Source organism: Salvia splendens, chromosome 5 (assembly GCF_004379255.2).
Source record: "Salvia splendens isolate huo1 chromosome 5, SspV2, whole genome shotgun sequence".
Lineage (NCBI taxonomy): Eukaryota > Viridiplantae > Streptophyta > Magnoliopsida > Lamiales > Lamiaceae > Salvia > Salvia splendens.
In genome coordinates, this window is record NC_056036.1 from 7,450,541 (window position 1) to 7,470,839 (window position 20,299).

At 42.4% G+C, this 20,299-nt stretch overlaps 2 protein-coding genes, 2 long non-coding RNA genes and 1 pseudogene across 4 annotated transcripts; 2 read left to right on the top strand and 3 right to left on the bottom strand.

Moving 5' to 3' along the window:
* The first annotated feature begins 5,253 nt into the window (after positions 1-5,253).
* LOC121804444 lies at positions 5,254-5,984 on the top strand. The gene is made up of 3 exons (XR_006051143.1): positions 5,254-5,297; positions 5,395-5,464; positions 5,929-5,984. It is a non-coding gene; the product is annotated as an uncharacterized LOC121804444 (long non-coding RNA).
* Positions 5,985-7,546: 1,562 nt separating this feature from the next.
* Positions 7,547-10,431, bottom strand: LOC121803720 (annotated as a pseudogene).
* A 1,411-nt stretch (positions 10,432-11,842) lies between these two features.
* On the top strand, positions 11,843-14,891 carry LOC121805973 (diacylglycerol kinase 5-like). Its single transcript, XM_042206031.1, has 13 exons — positions 11,843-11,946; positions 12,291-12,500; positions 12,658-12,780; positions 12,893-13,021; positions 13,197-13,282; positions 13,351-13,474; positions 13,545-13,593; positions 13,663-13,745; positions 13,832-13,899; positions 13,985-14,059; positions 14,131-14,218; positions 14,298-14,414; positions 14,549-14,891. The coding sequence occupies exons 2-13, from the start codon at positions 12,291-12,293 to the stop codon at positions 14,882-14,884; spliced, it is 1,488 nt and encodes a 495-aa protein (XP_042061965.1). The 5' UTR covers positions 11,843-11,946; the 3' UTR covers positions 14,885-14,891.
* LOC121805974 lies at positions 13,270-14,739 on the bottom strand. Its single transcript, XR_006051562.1, has 2 exons — positions 14,600-14,739; positions 13,270-14,491 (listed from the first exon to the last, which is right to left on the bottom strand). It is a non-coding gene; the product is annotated as an uncharacterized LOC121805974 (long non-coding RNA).
* Positions 14,892-15,001: 110 nt separating the features above from the next.
* Positions 15,002-17,823, bottom strand: LOC121805972 (protein THYLAKOID FORMATION1, chloroplastic-like). Its single transcript, XM_042206030.1, has 5 exons — positions 17,557-17,823; positions 16,413-16,680; positions 15,902-16,118; positions 15,421-15,536; positions 15,002-15,336 (listed from the first exon to the last, which is right to left on the bottom strand). The coding sequence occupies exons 1-5, from the start codon at positions 17,738-17,740 to the stop codon at positions 15,270-15,272; spliced, it is 852 nt and encodes a 283-aa protein (XP_042061964.1). The 5' UTR covers positions 17,741-17,823; the 3' UTR covers positions 15,002-15,269.
* Positions 17,824-20,299: the final 2,476 nt, after the last annotated feature.

A 20,299-nucleotide genomic window follows, 5' to 3' on the forward strand; every position in this document is an offset into this window, starting at 1 on the left:
CGATTGATCATCTCATGTCATGACATGTTTGAGTCATCATTCATTGATGCCGAAATTTTGCAAATTTGATTTGACAATTGAAATATCTTACTTGGCAGCCTACTATGGAACTTGAGACTTAATTCAGTTTCATTATGTTTTCATGACCTATCTCATATTCTTTCGAGCTCTCATCAGAAGTAAATTCCCAAGCTATATGGATTTTATTTGATACCGTTTAAACCATCTAATTCTCAGGATGGATGTGTCAAGTTCAATGGGTTTCGTCCTTGCTTTGTTTACAAACCAATTTTCTCAAGTTGGTGGTGAGATTAAGAATAGTAGAGCTAGAAATGTTGTTCTTGTTTTCTTGATTAATTATGCAGCCTTTCTGATTAAGACACTTTCAGCAGTGTTGCTACAATTTTGAAATCCGTTCATATCCAAGTAAGACTGCTTGATCAATTTTCGAGTTCTTGATACTAGACTTGGAGGAAAGAGTGAGGTTGAGCTTTTCGAATGCACACGTGGAATAAGTTTCTATAATCACACATGCGTAAAAGTGATACACTAACTAGAGGCATCGATATAACCAAGAACACGAGGTGTTAAATTTTCAGCTTTTACGTACCGCTTATAGCGAGCTGCTAAGGGATCGAATATTATGCTATACATCTAGATATTAGATCTTGAGAAACAATATGTGGTGAAAATGCTTTTATGACCAATAACCTTTTAGTGCTATACGGAATATCGATATAAGTGGTTGATTGATACGAGATTAACAAAAGAGAGACGAAGTATTTACGAATAGTGGTATACAATAACATTATAGAGAAAACTTTGATAACTACCGTAAGAGAAATGAAATGGAGCCCTACGATCGAGAGCAATAGAGCCCGTACTCATATTTTGAATTATGAAAAAAAAAATCGAGGCTATCATAGATTGGATTGTGCAAGAGCTGAGAAATAAATTCGTTGAAACCGTGAAAGTGATGTATGTGGAAACATCGTGAATACTTGGAAGTCGTTTGAGAATTGGATGACAAAAGGAATTTAGGGGATGATAATATTTCAGCTATAGTTTTTTTAAGCGATACGAGGAAGCTGCTTGGAAATTGGATTACAAGTTAATGGAGAAATATTTTATTCGAAGGATGTAAGCAAATTTCGGGACGAAATTTTTGTTAAGATGGGTAGATTGTAATACCCCGACTTTTTCTACCGTTTTATTTATTCTTGAAAGGAAGCCGTTTGTACACCTGAAAATTTTTCGTCTTTGTTTCCTTATTGAAAAAAAAAATACTTATTTGGACCTATTAAATTTATTCTTTTACAAGTCCAATTGATTTTCTTGAGGAAGCCCATTTATTCTTTTGAGCCCTAATTCAACTTCATTATTTCCTGCAAATCAACCCAATTAATTCCCTATTTTTTTGTGTGTTTGTTTCACAAATCTGTTCCACAAAATCCGGAAGAAGAGAACAAATCGGTCTTACTCCCCCAATCCATGAAATCGGTTCCCATGATCCCACGTTCATCACTCCCAACAATCTTGCTATCACATACTCTACTCCTTTCGCTCTTCAATGACGGCCGATTCATCATCTTCCGATGCCAAAGTCCACATAATTTACACCGAGAGACCCGAATGCGTGGAGCCGGAGCAGTATCACATCAGAACCCCCGCTTCTGTTCTTGGAAGTGATCATGTTGCGAGTGGTTTTTCAGCCAAGCTTACTCCTCAGCAGGTTGCTGAGCTCTCAAACGGAAAAGATGGAGATTAACAGCGGTTTAGAACTGCGGCTTCTCTGCGGCGGTGAACACCGAACAACAATGAAAAAAAAAAGATACAGAGACGGCGATGCATCTACCGGACAGCCGCGGCAGCGCTGGATGATCAGCGACTTCGGTGGATGGCGATGGCGGCGTGGTTTCAAGCGGATCAGAGCAGCGACGGAGATGCAGATGCATCGTGCTGATTTTAGGAAAGATAGAGGGATAGAGAGAAAGAAATTTGGATTTTTTTCTGATTCTGAGATGAGAGGGAGACATTGTTGTTCCATAACTTGAGAAGAAAGAGACATGAAGATGGCAGATTCAGAAAGGGACAAGAGCGTTGGTGGAGGAGAAAAGAAGAATGCCTTTTGCTGTTTTGATCTTTTAAAATGAGTTACTCTCATTTTTCAATGAGTTTAGTTATTTGAAGGAGTTGCTCGACGACGAGCTCACTGGCGAGCAACCTGGGGTTGACGGATCGAACAGGGACGGAGAGCGAGGGCCGGGTTGGATAGCTACGAGCATGAACCGATGTGAGAGATGCGAACTGAGGAAGAGCAGAGAGGGAGTTTGTTGCCAAAATTGGGAGAGAATTAGATGGCGAGGCAAATCGCGTGAGAGAAACGAGGGGGAATTGGAGTTCTCTAATGATTTTGAGGATTTTCAGCTTCTGGGAGTATAGAGGGAGACGACTTGTTGTTGTGCTTGTGATGTCACGCCCGCATTTTCTAAGGATAGAAAACACGGTTGATCGCGACTAGGGGAGGGTTAAAGAAGCGGGAAAGAAAGGGGAAAACAACACAAATCGACCATAGCTTGAGACAAATGGGAATAGCTCGAATAAAATCAGAGTATTATTTCAACAATCAACAACTCCAAATGGAAATATCTCAATAATACCCGAACTCAAAAGAAACAATATTTAGCGGAAGCATTTCGAGAGTAGAATAATGCTATGTATGAAGTCACAACATATTCTAGACATTTGATAGACATTCTTCACTTTTATGCTCAACAGCCACCGCGCTCGTCACCGCTCAATCTGCACATTAAGAAAAACAATATGCAGGGCTGAGTACTTATTGCACTCAGTGGACACACGCCAAAAACATAGTTTGTCATGCCATATCAGTGTAACCTTGGGGTTTTAAGTGTAAGAAAATAACCCAAGTACACTAAAACATATTTCATAAATTCGACTGCGCAGTCATTTTCAGATATTGCCACCCTTATTCCCACCATCATACACTATCTGATCCAACGGGTGACAAGGGGCGTGGCCACACCCCAGGTCAACTAGACCGGCCAACTTGCTCTCAGATGGCTCCGGATCTCGTGTACACTAGCCTGAGGGTTCGCAGCCCAACAGACCCGAATTCGATTAAACATATGTGGTAAACCACTTCAGATAGGTTTCAAAACAAAACAGTTGGCAAGACAAACAGTTCATCTCCATAAACATTTCCGGAACAGAGTCCGTATTAAAGATAACCCACAAAATAGTAGGGTAGAAAAGCCCACCTCGAGTGCTTAAACCGAAAACAATTTCTTTCCCTTGCGATCACGATTCACTTGCGATGTTTCACCTTTAAAAATTTACATAGCACATATATCAACATATTTTCCAATCACATAAATCACATCATAACATACATCTTTGCATATCCTATCACTTCATCACATATATAATTTCATTTGAAAACTGGCAGCACTGCGCAACGATTTTATAAAAATCATTTAAAACTCATCCGACTTCCGTTGGGGCTAAAACTTTACCACAATACAGAAGACTCATCAAAGGACTTCCAGTTAAAATTTCATGTCCAAATACCCTTTTAGGTCAGTTAAAACAACCACGTAACCTACTGGTCGAGAAAACATTTTCGGCAGAGTTGCGCAGTTAAATTCAAAAATTCACCAAAAATTCATCTTTAATCCAAAAGGGTTGAAATTTACACACAACATAGAAGACATCATGAAGTTTACTCAGGAAAAAGAATTGGTCAAATCGGAGTTCATTTGGTCGGTCAAAAACGTGTCGGAACTTACTGTTCGGAATTCGTCGAGCAGACGAGCGGTGCCATCGCTGTTCGGCCCGTTGCTGCACGTTGTTGCTGTTGTTGGCTGCTGCACAGAGCCGGGAGACGCTGCTGTACGAACGTTGCTGCTCCGCCGTCGCTCCCTTTCCTCTTTCGACCACCATCACTCATCTCTCTATCAATTCGTTTTGTTCCATCACTGTAAACTCTGCAACTCACGGTCCAGATCGGTCGTCGTCGGCTACTGCCCGTTGGTCAGCCTGTTCGCCGCCGACGTCGCCGCTGCTGACTCCGATTCGTCACCCGTGTCCACCACAGACGCTCGGCGCTGCTGCGTCGTCGCTGCTGTGCAGTCGAAGGTCTCGCAGCGTCGCCGTCATTCGCCATTAGCCACTGCATTGTCTGTTTGCTGTTCGGACAGCCATCGTTCCTCACCGATTCAACCTCGAAACGACACGGCAGCCCCTGAAACATCTCCGAACAGCCCCGAACCAACTCCGAACCGCCCCGAAAGATAAGTTCTCCTTCAAAAATATGTTCTTTCGTTTCAGTTTTCAAAACGCAGCAAGGGGGCCACTGTTCGTCGCCACTGCTGGATCGTTGCCGCTGAACTGACGTTGCTGCGTTCGATTGAACCGGAGCCCTCACGCTTCTAACGTCGCCATTTCTCTTCCTCATCGCCGCAGCCTCACTCTTCTCTCTTTTTTTTTCTTTTTTTTCTTTTTTTTTTTTGCCAAGTGAAAGTAGTGAGTGGTGCTAGAGGGCTTGGGGAGGGTGTAGGTAATGATGAGGAAGTGGGGAGTGGAAGAAAACCGTCGATCATGGGGGGATGAAGAAAACCGTCGGTCATGGGAAGAAAGAAGAAGAAAGAAGAAGAAAGAACGAAAGAAGAAGAAAAAAAAACTTGGGCTTCAAAGTGTGGTTTCCAAATAAAATGAATTGGCTTGGAAACTTAAAGTTCTTTGATGAAATTGGGCCCAACATGTAAATTGTAGAGTTTGGCTAAGTTGGTTAAAGAATAAGAAAATTTGGATGACCCAACACTCTTAAAATTAATAGCCCAAAGCCAAATTGTAAAATTATTCTCTCGACAAAAGAAACAAGGTCGAAAAAAATTTTCAAGTGTACAAACGACGGTCCTTTCAAGAACACAATAAAAAGAGTAGAAAAAGTCGGGGTGTTACATGTGAATTGAGAGAAGATGGGGATTGGACTCTGAATTGGAAATTTCAAATGGGCAGAAATTGAGGGGAGAGAGATGAGCGTGAGTTTTGGAGAAGAAAGCATTTGGGAATTTTAGCTCCTTTTATTTCTTGTTGGGCCAACTTTAAAATATTAGGAATTGGGCCAAAGAAATAAATAAGATAGAGTATGGAATTTGGGCCAGTAGCTAGGAGCTTCACAGATTGAATTAAAGAATCACATTGTGGTGATCGAGTCGGCTGACCTTATGAATTAACGTACGAGGATTTCAGAAATTTCTAAGTAATGTCGAAGGGTAAGATTTAATATCACAAGGATACATGCATTATTTTTAATTAAATGTTTTGTTCTCTAAAGTCTAATTTTTGCATATTATGTTCTTCCATAAAAAGGGTGAATTCTTTGGCAAGCTATTTGAAAACAAAACGGCGGAAAGACGAGTTGAGGATTTAAGAGAACGAGGTGGGCTTTATTTTTAAATAAGGACTATGTCCTAAGTATATTTATTTTTGTGAAATATGTTTCTCATGCCATATTTTTGTGTTGCTATGGGACCTATCTGAAGTGGCTTTTGCCATGCATGGTTAATCGAATTCGGGTCTGGCTAGGGAGTGAGTCCCTACTCAGGCTAGTGTACACCCCGTAGATCGTGCGCTATCTCTCTGAGTTGGCCGGTCTAGTGGCTTGGAATGTGGCCACATTCCTTGTCATGTATGTTCAGATATGGTATGGTGATGTTGATGATGTTGAGGTTGATGTTGATGATGATGTTGGTGAAATGTTTTAGTGACTCGGGCCCTTTCAAAGTTAAAACCCTGAGGTCACTCGTTAATGGCATGATAAATATTTTTATTGAAAATGTTTTCGGCATTAGTCCAGTGAGTGCATCAACTACTCAGCCCTGCATGTGTTTTCCCTATATGCAGGTTGAGCGGTGACGAGCGCGGTGGGTGTTGAGCATAAAAGTGAAGAATGTCTATCAAATGTCTAGAATATGTTGTGTCTTCATACATAGCATTATTCTACTCTCGAAATGCTTCCGCTAAATGTTGTTCTTTTGAGTTCGTGTATTGTTGAATTTTTTTTTTCATTTGGAGTTGTTGATTGTTGAAATGATACTCTGATTTTATTCGAGCTATTCCCATTTGTTTCAAGCTATTGTCGATTTGTGTTGATTTTCCCCTTTCTTCCCCGCTTCTTTAATTCTCCCCTAGTCGCAATCAACCGTGTTTTCTATCCTTAGAAAATGCGGACGTGACAAAAAAATACATAAATTTTAAAAAAATTACATAAATAAAAAAAATCCTCCTCCACACACGAGCCCCCTGCCTCCGCCTCACTCCTCGCCATCGTCGCCGCTATCCGGGACCCCAAATCTGAGGCATCTGAGCCCGCATCTGAAGCCCCCACCTGTGTCGTGACGGAGGTTAAATCGGTCCACACACTCACGAGCATCGCGTGGAGAAAACTCTTCTCCTCGGGGTAGGTTACCGCCCTCCATTCAGCGACCTTCCACATCTGAGAGCGCGTTTGTTGACGCGTGAAGAAGGCGAGGTCGGCTGTCGACTGGCCAACAGGGGGGGATACCGACTAGACCTCCTGGGAGGCCTGGCGAGCCTGTTGCGCCCGCCTTTGACCAATCGGGCGAGTGCGACTAGCAAACGCGGGATGGGACGGGAACTCCTGTGCATCCTCGGGAATGTCGGGGGAACCGCCGCTGCTGCCGCCGCTGTAATCACCGGTATAGTTCAGGCATTGCTTCTTCGGCCAGCCAGCGTCGACACCTGCCCGAAACATCTCGGAGTCCATCAACTCCTCGTAGCAATTCCAGTAGGTGAACTCCTTGTAAAGCCCGGGCACGGGAAACTCTTTCTCCGCCAACCTCGTCAGTTTGGCCACTGGTCTGCATTCGGAGGGCGTTGGTGTACAAGCTCCAAAATCAGGAGACCCCAGCCCGTATTCGGTCCCACCCCTTCCGGCACTCCTCCCCGCTGCATGGCCTCCCCTCCGAGCAAAATGCCTTAAAGGCTGCTGCTATTTTAGCCCACAAGTTGACGATCCTCTGATTGTTCGAGGCGAGGGGATCATCGCAAACACTCACCCACGCCTTGGACAGTGCGACGTTCTCCGCATCCGTCCACTTCTTCCGTGCCGGGCTGTCGTCACCAACCGGCTGCGACGACTCGCCGACCACCCTCTTCTCCTTCTTCTTCTTTGGCGCGCCCCGACCCCGCCCTACTCCCTCTGTTTGAACGGGAGTGTCCGCATCCCCGAGATCTATCCCCAACTCCTCTAAGGAGAAAGTATCACACGCAGTGTACTGCGTCTCCGCTGGGGTCGATGTGTGCGAAGAAGCAGTCACAAAATCAAAACTGGGGCGATAGACGTTGCCCCCCCGGCGTCCCCTGCATCCCCAGGTACCCCGGCATCATCTGCATCCCGGGTGCCCACCCCGGCATCATCTGCATCCCGGGTTGCATCCCCGGTACCCCTTGCCCGCACGGCATCGCTGGCCCGCCCTGCATCGTCGCCCCCCGGCATCCCCTACCATCCTGACACACCACCCCCGGGCATCATCTGCTGTCAAGGGTACATGTTGTAGTACCCGGCCATCGGACCCCATCCACCTCCCCGGGTACCGTGGGGGTTTGAGACCCCCTCGTCCTTGGAGTAGGCTCGTTGTTGTGCTCCATTTCGCGTTGTTGCTAATGTATAGAAATTAAGATAGAGAGAGTACTCGTTATAACAAGTGGTGCAAATGAAAATGACGTGCAAGTCGCGTATATATAGTGTTTCGAAAATCAAACTAAAAAAAATTCCGCTTACCGATCGCTCGCCGATCGGGAGCCTGCAATGGCGTCCAGCCGATCGGCGTGCGCTTGCCGTTTTTCTCACTGATTTGGCGCTCGCCGACTGCAATGGTTCGGCGAGCGCTAGGGATCGGCTAGCCGGTGGGCTCACCGCCATTGCGGATACTCTTAGTGATTGATCAAAAACGGCGGCAAATGCATCCAATACTTGGCAAGGTCTGGACAACCCAATCTCCAAACCTCCTTCAAAATCCCTCGACTTGCACAACGACATCGACGGCGGCTCGAACTTCTTCGGCCTCCCCCACACGTAGTCCACTTCATAAAGATCAAACCTCGGCGACCCCGCCACCCCAAACAGCTGCTTCCCGATCAATTCCCTGAACTCCCTCGGCCACTCCTCCGCCCCCTCCAATATCCCCTTCTCATTGTAAACCCTCCTCTCTATCGCCCCCGCAATGCTCTCCGCCGCCGCCGTCGCCGCCACCCCTCAGCTCCCCGCTCCCCGCCTCCGCCTTCACGAATGCCAGGCAGTTCCCAAAGTACCCCGCCGGCAGCGGCGGCCGCAGCCTCCCCCTGCAGTCCGCCGCGAAGCAGAAGTACTCCGCCTCTTCGGCCGGCGGCTGGGCCGCCTCCGCCGCTGCGAGGCAGCTCCGCACGAAGACGCAGCCGGCGGCGAACGTTGTCGGCCGAAGATCCGGCCGACGGCCTTGCACGTGGATTTTCAGGCGGCGGATGTCATCGGCGGTGAGGATAAAAGTTGCACGGTGCTTATTTAGAGGGAAAGTGACCGGCGGCGACTCGACTGCGCGTGATTTTTTCATCAAATTCCATTAGTATGAATCGAGGCCGCCGGGCTCGGCCAAGGCGGATCTATCGAAGGACGGCAGCAACGAGTTATTCTCGATTTCGCTGGAGTTTTTGTTGACGGCGGCCCATGCTTTGATGAATTGGACGACAGAGCTGGCGCCACCGATGGCGTGGTGGTTGGTGAAGCCTAAGCAAATGCCTTGATCGGGAAAAAGTGTGATTTGAAGAGCTAGAAAGAACGGAGAAAACGACGTAGTCGGAGGATTGCACCGGCGACGAAAGGTGGGTGAAGCATGTTGGAATCTCGTTTTAAGATGTCCGGTCAATGAAGTTTGACCAATAATAAATGTGACGAGATATTTAATTTTGGAGAATTAAATGATATAGTGTCGATCTACGTTCCGCGTAGATGACCGTAGTATATTCACTTTCTTAAATCCGATTCCCGGTGAGTAAAAAATAGTGGATTAAAGTTGGTCACATTGTAGCTTTTGATAAAGCTAGGAGTTGAAAGTGTAGGGAGTAATTAACTAGTGTTAATTATCTCACATAGGAGATGAGACACATCTTTGAATGTGTATTTATTAAGTGACTTATTACACTTAGTAATTATCGTGGACTAAGATGGTGAAAGAGCCCACAGGCGCGCACACGCGCGCCGAGCCGAGCCGAGCCGAGCCCGTGCCCGCGCCCGCGCGCCCGTGCCCGCGCCCTTGGACTTGGATCTTGGCAATTGGTCTTTGGGTGGTCTGGGGGCTTGGTTCTTGGGCTTGTCCATGGATCCAGACTTAATGTTTTGGACCACCTAATTTTTGGGCAGCAGCCTGATCAACTTGACATGCTGCTGCGCCTTGAGCGATGGCTTGATCAGCGTCTTGATCAAGTCGAAGTCCACATGTGACGGTTGAACTAGGACGTGTACAGCGTCTAGATTCAAAGTCGACCACTCCAGCTTTCAAACTTGTAACGGCCGGCGGTTATAGCCCCGCCATAATGAGCCATGATGACAGCCATCAAGGCTGAGTTTACCTCTGCAGTGGACCAAACCTATAAATAGGCTAGTCATTCCTTGGATTAGGGATAGAGCACAATCAGAACAAACATCATACTCTTTGCATAGTCTTTCTTTCCGAAGCTCTGCCCTCTCCTCCATCCAGTTCGTCGGAGCTCTGTTGATTGCGGTGCTGCTTCACCAGAGACGTAATCGTTTTATCTTTGGGGACGACACGCCAAACCGAGAGCACTACCGGGACGTATCTCGTCTTGCGGAAAGAGGACTCCTCGACTCGGCTAATTTTACGGTTTTACAGTTTCGATTTCATTGTAATTTTCAGTTTTAGTTCTTCCTTCCTTCTTGGGTTGTATTACGCCCGGTATTGTTTATCTCTTGTAATTCCAACATTATCCCCAACAACGCAGGCGTAGAAGTCGTCGGCGTTGCGGGGATGGTTGGCGGTGAGGTGGGAGAAGTCGTGGTCGGATTCGGCGACGGTGAGGGAGACGGAGTCGCAGCGGGCGAAGGGGGTGGCGGAGGTGAGGGGAGGACGATTTTGGCGGCGAGAGGGGGAAGTGGAATAGGGCTTGGGTTAGGGAGTGTTTGATTTGGGGGAGAATGGATTGGAGGAAATGGGATTTGGAGCAAAGGTGGTTGAAGAAGAGGAGGCGGTGGACGGGGTTGAAGTAGAGCCAAGTGATGTCGAAGTGGAGGAGGGAGAGGGTTAGCTCCGGTGTGTGCGGCGGCGGCTGGATGGTGCAGCGCTCGAGCACGGTGGGGGAAGGTGGTGGTGGGATGGCAGTGGGAGTTGGGGGTTATATTAAGTTGAAATTTGCTATATTAATTTGGCAGTATTCAATTAAGAAAGTAGTAGTAATATTAGAAAGTGAGTGGGTTGGTGAATATTAAATTATGATTTACTAGTACGTACTATATACATATCTTTGAAGTTCTCAAGGGTATTAATTCTATTTTAAGTTGGCTACTTGATATAACATGGGATGCACTTAAAAAACTACTACTAGTATGAATCTGAAATTTATGCATCATTCGCAGCTGGTGGTGGAATCTTGCTAGTGGATTTGGTATGGTGCATTGTTTAATCAATTGCAGTGACTTCATAATCCACCTAACCCCATTTTAATTTAATCATAGTGGAAGAATTCAGAGGAAACTTCTTAGGGTCGTGCAACCATATCTGAGAAATGATGCAGGACTCTTATCGAATTAAAAAAAAGGATAAAAATCATGAAATGGGCCAAGTTATATGGTTAAAATGTAGGTAAATGGAAAGTCAAAAGTAGCTACGAAAAATGCAAAAAACTGGTGTGGCGATGGAGCATAGCGCTATTGCCGATATTTGACAATATTGATATAGACCGGAGTTTAAATCCTAAGGCATCTCCAGTGGCTTTCGTCCGGCAATAGCCCAGCCACAAACTCCTCCTGTCACATCATCAGCACTAAAAATCCTCCTGCCACATCATCAGGACAAGCAAATAGCCCAGCAATAACCTAGCCACATCACCACTAATTATATAAAATAAATAATTGACAATCACACAAAATACGGAATTAAATGTACGACACAAATACGGGAAAATTCAATAATATTATTTAAATTAAAAAAAGTACAAAAAAAAATACATTAATTTTAAAAAAATTTAAGATAGAGGGAGTACTCGTTAAAACAAGTGGTGTGAATGAAAATGACGTACAAATCGCGTATGTATAGTGTTTCGAAAATTAAAAAAAAAATTAAATTCGCTCGCCGAACTCTCGCCGGTCCTAAGCCTGCAATGGCGGCGAGTAGACCGGTGAGCGCATCGGCCGGCGCTAGCCGATTTTTTCGCCGAAATGGCGCTCGCCGGTTCCAATGGTTCGGCCAGCGGACCGGCGAGCGCCGGAAATCGGCTAGCCGACCCGCTCGCCGCCATTGGAAATGCTCTAAAGGGGTTGAATTCCTTTTTAATGCAGTAGAGGGGTTTGTTTTTTTTAATGCAAGTAATTTTCTCATGGAATACAGTTAGTTTAACATAGAATAAAAGTATTCTCACATAAATTTTTATTTTTACTCACCTCGGCTCTAAGACATTGAAAACAAAAACAGTTAACTGAAATAACTACCACTCAAATTTTAGGCATTTTCCTTAATTTACAATCATGGTAATTATATTTCCTATAATATAACTCAATCTTCATTGCACAAACAACCTACGACAAATCGAACAATCATTAATTTGCAAACTTTCTTGATTTGATGTCGAGCACGTCTCTTTCAGGCTTGTTAGTTTTAAACAGATTCGATATTATCTTCAGCAAAATTTCCAGTGAGATTCCTATTTTTGAATTGTTGTTTTGTTTTTTTAGAGAAAATGGTTTTTTTTCTATATGAATATTTCATCACGGATCTGTTTACGAATTGTTGTTATATCTTTTGAGATTAGTTATGGTTAGCATGTGATCTGAATAACTCTATCATCAGATATTTTCTGGATTTACACACGTGATCTTAGATCATAGAGCAAAATTTGAAGGTAATTAAACCATGTGTGACATGGTAGACATTAATTCTTATGCTTTTATCTCTTCATATAAAGGAAGGGAATCGTTTCAAAACGAACCAAAGATTCTTGGCGAAATGAATAAAAGAGTATATAAACTTTGATTACAGATGGAGGTAGGATTGGCGTTACCGGACGAATTTGAGAACTTTATCGCAAAATTTTACATCCCTACCTACATCCTCGTTCCTGACGGGAGGGCAGAGCGCTTGCCCGACGTGCCTGAAAACCCCGTGTTAGTATTCATCAACTCCAAAAGTGGTGGTCAATTAGGTGCTCAACTTCTCCTCACATATCGCTCCCTACTCAATAAAAACCAGGTGAAACTATCATCCTTCAGGAAAACATTACATTTCCTAAATAATTATGTACATTCATATTGTGATCCATGCAATTTTGCATTGATGTTGTGAATATTAGATTAGAAGGTCCATATATTTGGTTCGTTACATGGTCTCATAATGCCAGCTTTTTTAGGTTTTTGAATTGGGAGAAGAAGCTCCTGATAAAGTGCTGCATAGGATTTTCCTCAATCTGGAGAGGCTCAAGCAAAATGGTGATCAATTTGCTCCTAAACTTGAGAAGAGGTTGAGGATAATTGTAAGTAATAAGCTTTGTAAAAAATATGGTTTTTCCCTTTACCATTTCTAGTTATAAAATTTTATGAAGCTGGGCTTATGTAGTGAAACATCTCATTGTTGATGATTTGCAGGTTGCCGGAGGAGATGGCACAGCCGCCTGGCTTTTCGGGGTGGTTTCCGATCTAAAACTGTCTCAGCCACCTCCCATCGCCACTGTACCTCTTGGAACCGGAAACAATCTTCCCTTCGCTTTCGGTTGGGTGAGAATACAATGGTTATTTTTCCTGTATGTCACGAAAATTTCTCTCTAGAACTCAAATATTTAGAAAGCACACCCCTATCTAAGAAATTTTTTTTTTGTACGTCTGCCCTTGACATGCATTTGCATATATGGATTCGTTTATTTTCTTTGAAGCTCAGAATTCCATTTTTCAGGGAAAGAGGAATCCCGAAACAGACCGTGATTCGGTACTCGCATTCTTTGATCAAGTGAGGAAAGCAAGAGAAATGGCAATGGACAGGTGAGTATGAATTCAAACTCGGTTTTAACATCTCATAATTCTTGAAAATTCACAAGGTCTGTTTCCAGTTGGCACATAATGCTGCGGATGAAGACACAACAAGAGCACGAATGCGAGCCCATCACACCTCTTGAGCTGCCCCACTCGTTGCACGCGATCCAGCGCGTGCTCCCAACAGACGACCTCAATCTAGTAAGCCTCTTCATTCATCAGGAAACTCGTCATAAACTGCAGCAGCACCTCATCATAGTATTTGTTTCAGGAAGGCGGCGACACATTCCAAGGAGGGTTTTGGAACTATTTCAGCATGGGTTAGTGCTCTCATTTGTTTCAGTTTGCTTCCATAATACAGTCTGACTCCATTTCATCTGTCTCTGTAGGAATGGATGCGCAAGTCTCTTATGCGTTTCACTCGGAGCGCAAACTCAACCCAGACAAGTTCAAGAACCAGCTGGTTAATCAGGTAATGGTGATTCCAACTTTCGAAATGAAAATTTGTTTTTTTGTCCAACACAAATAAGAGGGGTGGGTTGCTTTCTTGCATCTTAGAGCACATATGCAAAGCTCGGGTGCACGCAAGGGTGGTTTTGTGCTCCTCTAATTCACCCATCCTCGAGGTTCTTTTCATCTCGTGTTTCACTCCATTCTAATTGGGAGCTCGTACTGCGTCACAGTTTGCTAACCCAGGCACCTCTCGCGCAGGAATATTGGTCAGATCTGCAGAGCTAAGATCATGAGAAAGCACGGCGAGTGGATAGACCTCCCGATTCCTACAAGGTAATGATCGAACTCGCCCATTCTTGAATGTTGTTGTTTTTGCATTGAGACGCCAAGTGCTTGCTCTGCAGCATCCGTTCTATTGTGTGCCTTAATCTACCAAGCTTCTCTGGAGGACTGAACCCGTGGGGGATTCCTAACCCAAGAAGGCGACGTGATGTGAGCAGAGTCCTTCAATTTTTTCCTTGTTTGTTTACTTGAAAACGACTAGTTTTATCATCCTCAAACTAATGGACAGAGGGAGTTCACTTCGCCTTATGTGGACGACGGGTTACTCGAGATAGTAGGGTTCAAAGATGCTTGGCATGGGTTAGTTTTACTCGCCCCGAATGGACATGGGACACGCCTTGCACAGGTTACTTATCTTTTTCCTTTCCTTTCCTGTACAGTAGTCTTCAAACTACACACTAAACGTGCCCTATGCAACGACACCTAGAAGGAGTTGATGAAAGTTAAATTCAGAAGCCTAATTCTTGTTATCTGATGCAGACAAACCGTATAAGATTTGAGTTCCAAAGAGGAGAAGCTGGAGATACTTACATGAGGATTGATGGGGAGCCATGGAGACAACCTCTTCCTGTTGACGAAGACGACATAGTCGTAGTGGAGATCTCTCATCTTGGCCACGTCAAGATGCTTGCCACAAATGAATGTAAATCCAAAAGTATTCTTGATCCTTCATCCCTCCCTTCGTCTCCGATGGCACATGACGATGACAAGGACAGCGATAAGGAAGAGGAGGCCAGTGGAGACGAGCTGAGGAAATTTGGGGCTGCAGACACCTTCAGGATTCCAGATGATGTTGACATATCTCACGTCAGTTAACTCTTTAGTGCATCGTTTGCTTCGAACATCATAGCTGAACTCAACCTCCTACAACTGTCACAGTTACTGCCTGAAATGAAATACCCAAAGAGAGACAACACATAACTTTACACGATGTAGAAAATCAGAATATATATAAGCATCAAATTGGATGTTCATGATGCCTCAGTATACAAAATGCTTGTATTAATATGAAGCGTATCATAGAATTACATATCTAACTTAAACATCAAGCTGCCCCTCAATTTTTGGAATTTGTAGCAGCTGCCACTAAACTGTGGTCTTTTTTTTTCTTTTTCATTAACACCTGCGTGAACGTTGAGGAATTGTGCCGTTTCTCATAATAATGGACTCTGATATGTGGTATGTACTTGGATTATGTCGATTATTTAGTGACGGCCTCATTTGCTTTCTGGGATGCAGCAGCCCTTTCTTCTGTTTTCTTCTTCTCTCTGAAATTGATGAATGGAAAGAAAGATCAGTAGGAGGTTCAGAGAGTATCAGAACTTCGTGGAGCAATACTTTAACATCATTACCTTTCTGTATATTCCTTTAACAATTCTTTCGCTTGAACCAGCTTAGAAAGCAGATTACGGTAGACATCTAAGTCGCGATCAACACTTTTCTTGTTGACATTCAGTGCAGCACAAAGCTGTCGAGCCATCAGGGAGAAACAAACATGAAATGTCTATCAGATACTAAAGATCATGTGAGAAGCCATCGAGAGACTCATTTTATCACAATTTTCATAAAACTGTATACTACACGATATACATTCAATTCCAAAACAATGCAGACTATAGCCTAGAGTCAGAAACTGCGATGTGTGCCCTCATCAGGTCACCTTCTAAAAAATGATGATTCATTGGCAAAGTAGTTATTAGATTAACCTCTTTGGTGCATACGAAAACTCATATATTTAAAACCTGAACCCAATTAACAATTGAGCACTCAGCATTCCAGAGTTGAAAAACTCTACTTCACTATTAACCTTTGGATGGAGATGGGATTTTTTACCTTATCCAATATATTTGGTTCTGTGGCATTTGATAACTCAAGCAGACGGAAAAGGCCAACTGCAAAGAAACGACTGTAACTGAAACTCCCCTTGGTTCCCGCTCTTTCTGCAATGTTCTTTAAAACCCCTTCAATTTCTCCATCCCTTGATACAAATTCTACTAAAGAACTGGGTGATTGAGTTTTGGCCCATTCTTCTACTTTCTGTGCATCAGCCCTGCAACATAAAAGTGTAATATATTACAGATGACACTTCATGAAAAGCTCCGAGTATTTTCAGTTGCCACTCCTCTCAGAAAGAGGTTGGCCAGCAAATGCAATATAATTCAGAGCAAAGCACTTTTTTTTCTATAAACATACAAGGTACAAATAAAAATCAAGAAGGAACCTAGTTTATGAATAAATTCAAATACCTAAAGATACTATGGGGAGTATTATTCAGTGATATCAAACCTAGTATCATCAAAAATAAAATGGAGTAAGACAAAATCTAGAAAAATGTTAGATGTACCTAAATTGAGCAGGATCGTCATTTAAAGCCCTGACATAAGCCTCGAAAATGGCTTGCCGGTCCTCATCACTCGGGTAACCCTCCATTAGTCGATCGTACACGGTAACAAAACCCAGAGCAAACACGGGATCATACCGGAATGACTTCTTGTATTTCGTGAGATGCTGCTGCACAATAAGCTCTTGCAACACAGTGTTGTATATACTTGGAATTGGCCTCTTATATGCCTTCAAGAAATTCAATTTTGTCTGAGAAACAGTAGGCACATCTGGAGGAATTCAAACCCATAAAATAACTTGAGAATCCAGTCTAACAAAAGAGAACATTACTAGATTCAACACAAAGATAATAGATTCATAAGTTCTCCTAAGGAAATCATATTTCGTCTACAAAGCTCCATGGGACATGGGTGAAACATAGTAACATAAAGTAACACATTATGACATCTCTGTTAAAACATCAGGTGCTACAGGTGAAATACACTACTTCGCCAACTATACTGGAAATGCTAAGTTTGAGTAAACACCAATATTATCAAAGGCAAAACACATAAACCAAATACTCCAATAAACAACTTATGAAAGAAAATTATTCAGCACAGTATCATTCGTATTTTTTAGCACAATCTCATAAAGTTTGCACATATATATACCTTAAAAATGGGGGTTTTAGGAGAAACAACTTAATCAAAAGCCAGCTAGCCCTAGTTAACATTAAAAAAATTACATTCTAATTAGATCACATCACTATAATAATAAGTTCCATTCAATTCAACCACATCCTAACATCATAATTACTCATATTCTTAGCACTATTTTATAAAAATTTCACAGAATGGACCTTGGATTGAACTTTTCAGCATAAAAGAAGTCTGCTAAATTGAGCTAACATTAGAAAAATTCACATTCTAACTAAATCACTCCAACAATACGTTCCATTCAAATTCCATGACATCCTAGAAATACATTATCCAAGCATTTCCATCCAAATGCATCCAATCCACACCACTAAAACAACTAATCAAATCCTCCAAGCTCTTAAATCCCAAACGCTAAATAAAAACGAACCACACTACCAAAATCGAAACGTGTTCTGCAGCAAAAATAAAACCGATTCAGAAGAGGAGAGAGAGTAGAAAACTCGCCTACTGAAGTGCACATGCAATGAACCACCATGCGAGAGGAGCTCGAAGCGCGAAAACTACACGCATCATACGCCACCGCGCTCCGGAGTTTGAAAGCATCAAAATTCGAATAACTCCTAGCTGAGGAGTTCAGATCCGGAGATTGAACTGCGGCAGTGAACGAAATTGTAGTAACCGCCGCCATTGGAGAATCGAAATCAAATGTTTTGCGATGGAATCGAATTTCAAAAGAGAAGAATAGCAGCTAATATATGCGAGAGGAGTGGATTTAATAAGAGATTATCCGTTCGGTTTTTTTCACAATTATATATGCCAGCCAAGGAATGTCTGACACGTCTGTTATTCTTTTATTTATTTGATTAATATGTCTAAAGTAGTACTCCCTCCGTCCCGCACTACTCGCACCTTTCCTTTTGGGCACGGAGATTAAGGAATGAGTGATAGACAAAGTCAACAATTACGGCTGTAGGTATAAATTGTTACTAAAAATGGAAAGAGTGCAAATAATTTGGGACGCCCAGAAAGAAAATAAGTGCAAGTAGTGCGGGACGGAGGGAGTACTATTCTTCTGTCCCCGGCTATTTTGGATCGTATTTCATGGGATGTCAAAGCTAAGTTGACTCATTTTTAAAAAAAAACAATCATTTAATCATTCTTACTTTATTTCATCATCAACTTAATTTACTCTCTTTATGGCCGCTCGCGAAAGTTTGGCTGATAATTTTCGTCCAAATTCATTACAGATTTGCAGTGTTTTTTTAACTTTTTTACCGAGAGAAAACGAGTTGGAGAAAGATAGATCAATAAAGGAGAGAGGAATGGGGCGAAGAGAGAAGTCTGTGATTACAACTCTACGTATCGGAGATCACGTTAAGAATTCTATTTTCGTGATTATAATTTAAGCCTTGGGGAATATATTAATATTTGTTCTTCTATTTTTAAAGTAATACTATTATATATTGTACGGATTAATACTGTTTTAATCCAGTTAAAATAAATTAAAGCTAAAATTTTATAATGACTCATACTCAAAGTCATGTAATGAAAAGAATACGGAGTATTTATTTTAGGGATTACAAGTGAATTTTGCATTGCAATGAGGGAGAATTTTATAAATAGTTTTCTCTCTCTAACATTGTTTGTGACTTTGATATGAGATATTGGTTTTGCACGTTAAAGAAGCTTTTATTGCTTATTGATGTTGATAAAATTTAAAATAAAATGTAATTAGTTAGGTTGATTAAGTTGAATTTTTGTTTTTTACTTAGCTTATATATAAGGTTCCTTATTTTAATTTGCTTGAACAACTTTCCAAAATGTAGTCCATTAATGAAAATTCTCCTTTTCTCTTTGGCGATGGTTTCTTCCACTCTATGGCAGTTTCTTATTCCAGATTTCTCTATCAATTTGATTCTCCATTTCTCACATGGTATCAGAGCGCAAATCCGTTGCGCGCCTCTGATTACCTCTATCTCTTCTCTTTTTTTTTTATTTCCAGCTAGGGTTTGTGATTTTTGTTTTGTGAGAATGTTTCTGCTTTCTAGAGTGTTCATCAAGTGGTTTTGTCAGTTTTACCGATGAAAATTGTCAGGTTCAATCCTCTTTTCGATCTCTATGTTTCCGATCTGTTTTTTTTTTAAATTCCGATTGTAATCGGTTCTCTCTGCTTCAGAGTTCATGTTTGGTGTAGTGTGTTGAAGTATGGAGTTGTATGCTCCGATTTTTCTCAATCCTTCCAAGTTTGTATCTCTACGATTAAAATCGGTTGAGTGTTTCGGTTTGAGAATATATTTTCTCAAAATTGTTGTTGAATTTGAATATGTTTTCAGATTTATCTCTAGTTTTCCGATTGTATGTCGGATGTTTGTTTTGTTGTTCACCGATTGTTCGGTTGGATTTGTTTCAAGTCTGGTTCGTGAATGTTTGAAATGTGTTTTTGATCTTCATTGAGAAGTCAATTTGCCAGATTTGTTGTTTGTTTGGGTGAGGAGGAAAGGTCAGTTGTTGTTGATGAGTAATGGATCAGAGGGGAGGAAATTATTGGTTAAAATGATGTCGTGCCTTATTTGAGATGTGATTTTGTTGTTCATTGAGAAGTTTGAATCACAGCCGAATTTGTTGTTGTCTTTGCCGAGGAGAAAGACTTTCTATCCTATGCTTTGATGCGGTGCTGTTCGCAGTCGACCGGTGTTGTGATTGTCTTGATGCTCAAGGTGGTTTCTCGAGATGGATCTTCTGCCAAGGGGGAATTGCGATCAATTTTTAGTTTTTTCTGTATTTGGTGGAGTGGAGACTTTTATGTTGGTTCTTCATCTAGTAAACCTTTTCTGCTAAGCTAAGGATTGCACAGCAAGGAACTCAGCTAGGGGTAGAAGCAGCAGGGGTAGAAGATGCTGCAGCATCTCCTGCAGCAACTCCATTCTAGCAAAGTGATGGTTTGCAAATGCTCAAGATGTTTTTCTCTTGACTTGGAGTTAGAATAAATCGTTGTTGTTTGTAGTTTCCTTCTTAGTTTGATGCTTCTTTCTAAGATGGTAGCATTTGTTTGTGCTTCCATCTTGAGGGGGAGTGTTAAAATTGAAAATAAAATGTAATTAGTTAGGTTGATTAGTTGGATTTTTGTTCTTTTACTTAGCTTATATATAAGGCTCCTTATTGTAATTTGCTTGAACAACTTTCCAAAATGTAGTCCATTAATGAAAATTCTTCTTTTCTCTTCTTTCTCTCTGGCGATTGTTTCTTC

Bases quoted from the DNA above. Each gene is read 5' to 3' on its own strand.
- LOC121805973 (XM_042206031.1), top strand. From the start codon at position 12,291: ATGGAGGTAGGATTGGCGTTACCGGACGAATTTGAGAACTTTATCGCA. The intron at 13,022-13,196 runs GTGAGAATACAA...TCCATTTTTCAG, and splicing joins TTCCCTTCGCTTTCGGTTGG to GGAAAGAGGAATCCCGAAAC. The intron at 14,060-14,130 runs GTAATGATCGAA...CTTGCTCTGCAG, and splicing joins GACCTCCCGATTCCTACAAG to CATCCGTTCTATTGTGTGCC.
- LOC121805972 (XM_042206030.1), bottom strand. From the start codon at position 17,740: ATGGCGGCGGTTACTACAATTTCGTTCACTGCCGCAGTTCAATCTCCG. The intron at 16,681-17,556 runs GCGAGTTTTCTA...GAATTCCTCCAG, and splicing joins TTGCATGTGCACTTCAGTAG to ATGTGCCTACTGTTTCTCAG. The intron at 15,337-15,420 runs GTAATGATGTTA...CATCAATTTCAG, and splicing joins TTAAAGGAATATACAGAAAG to AGAGAAGAAGAAAACAGAAG.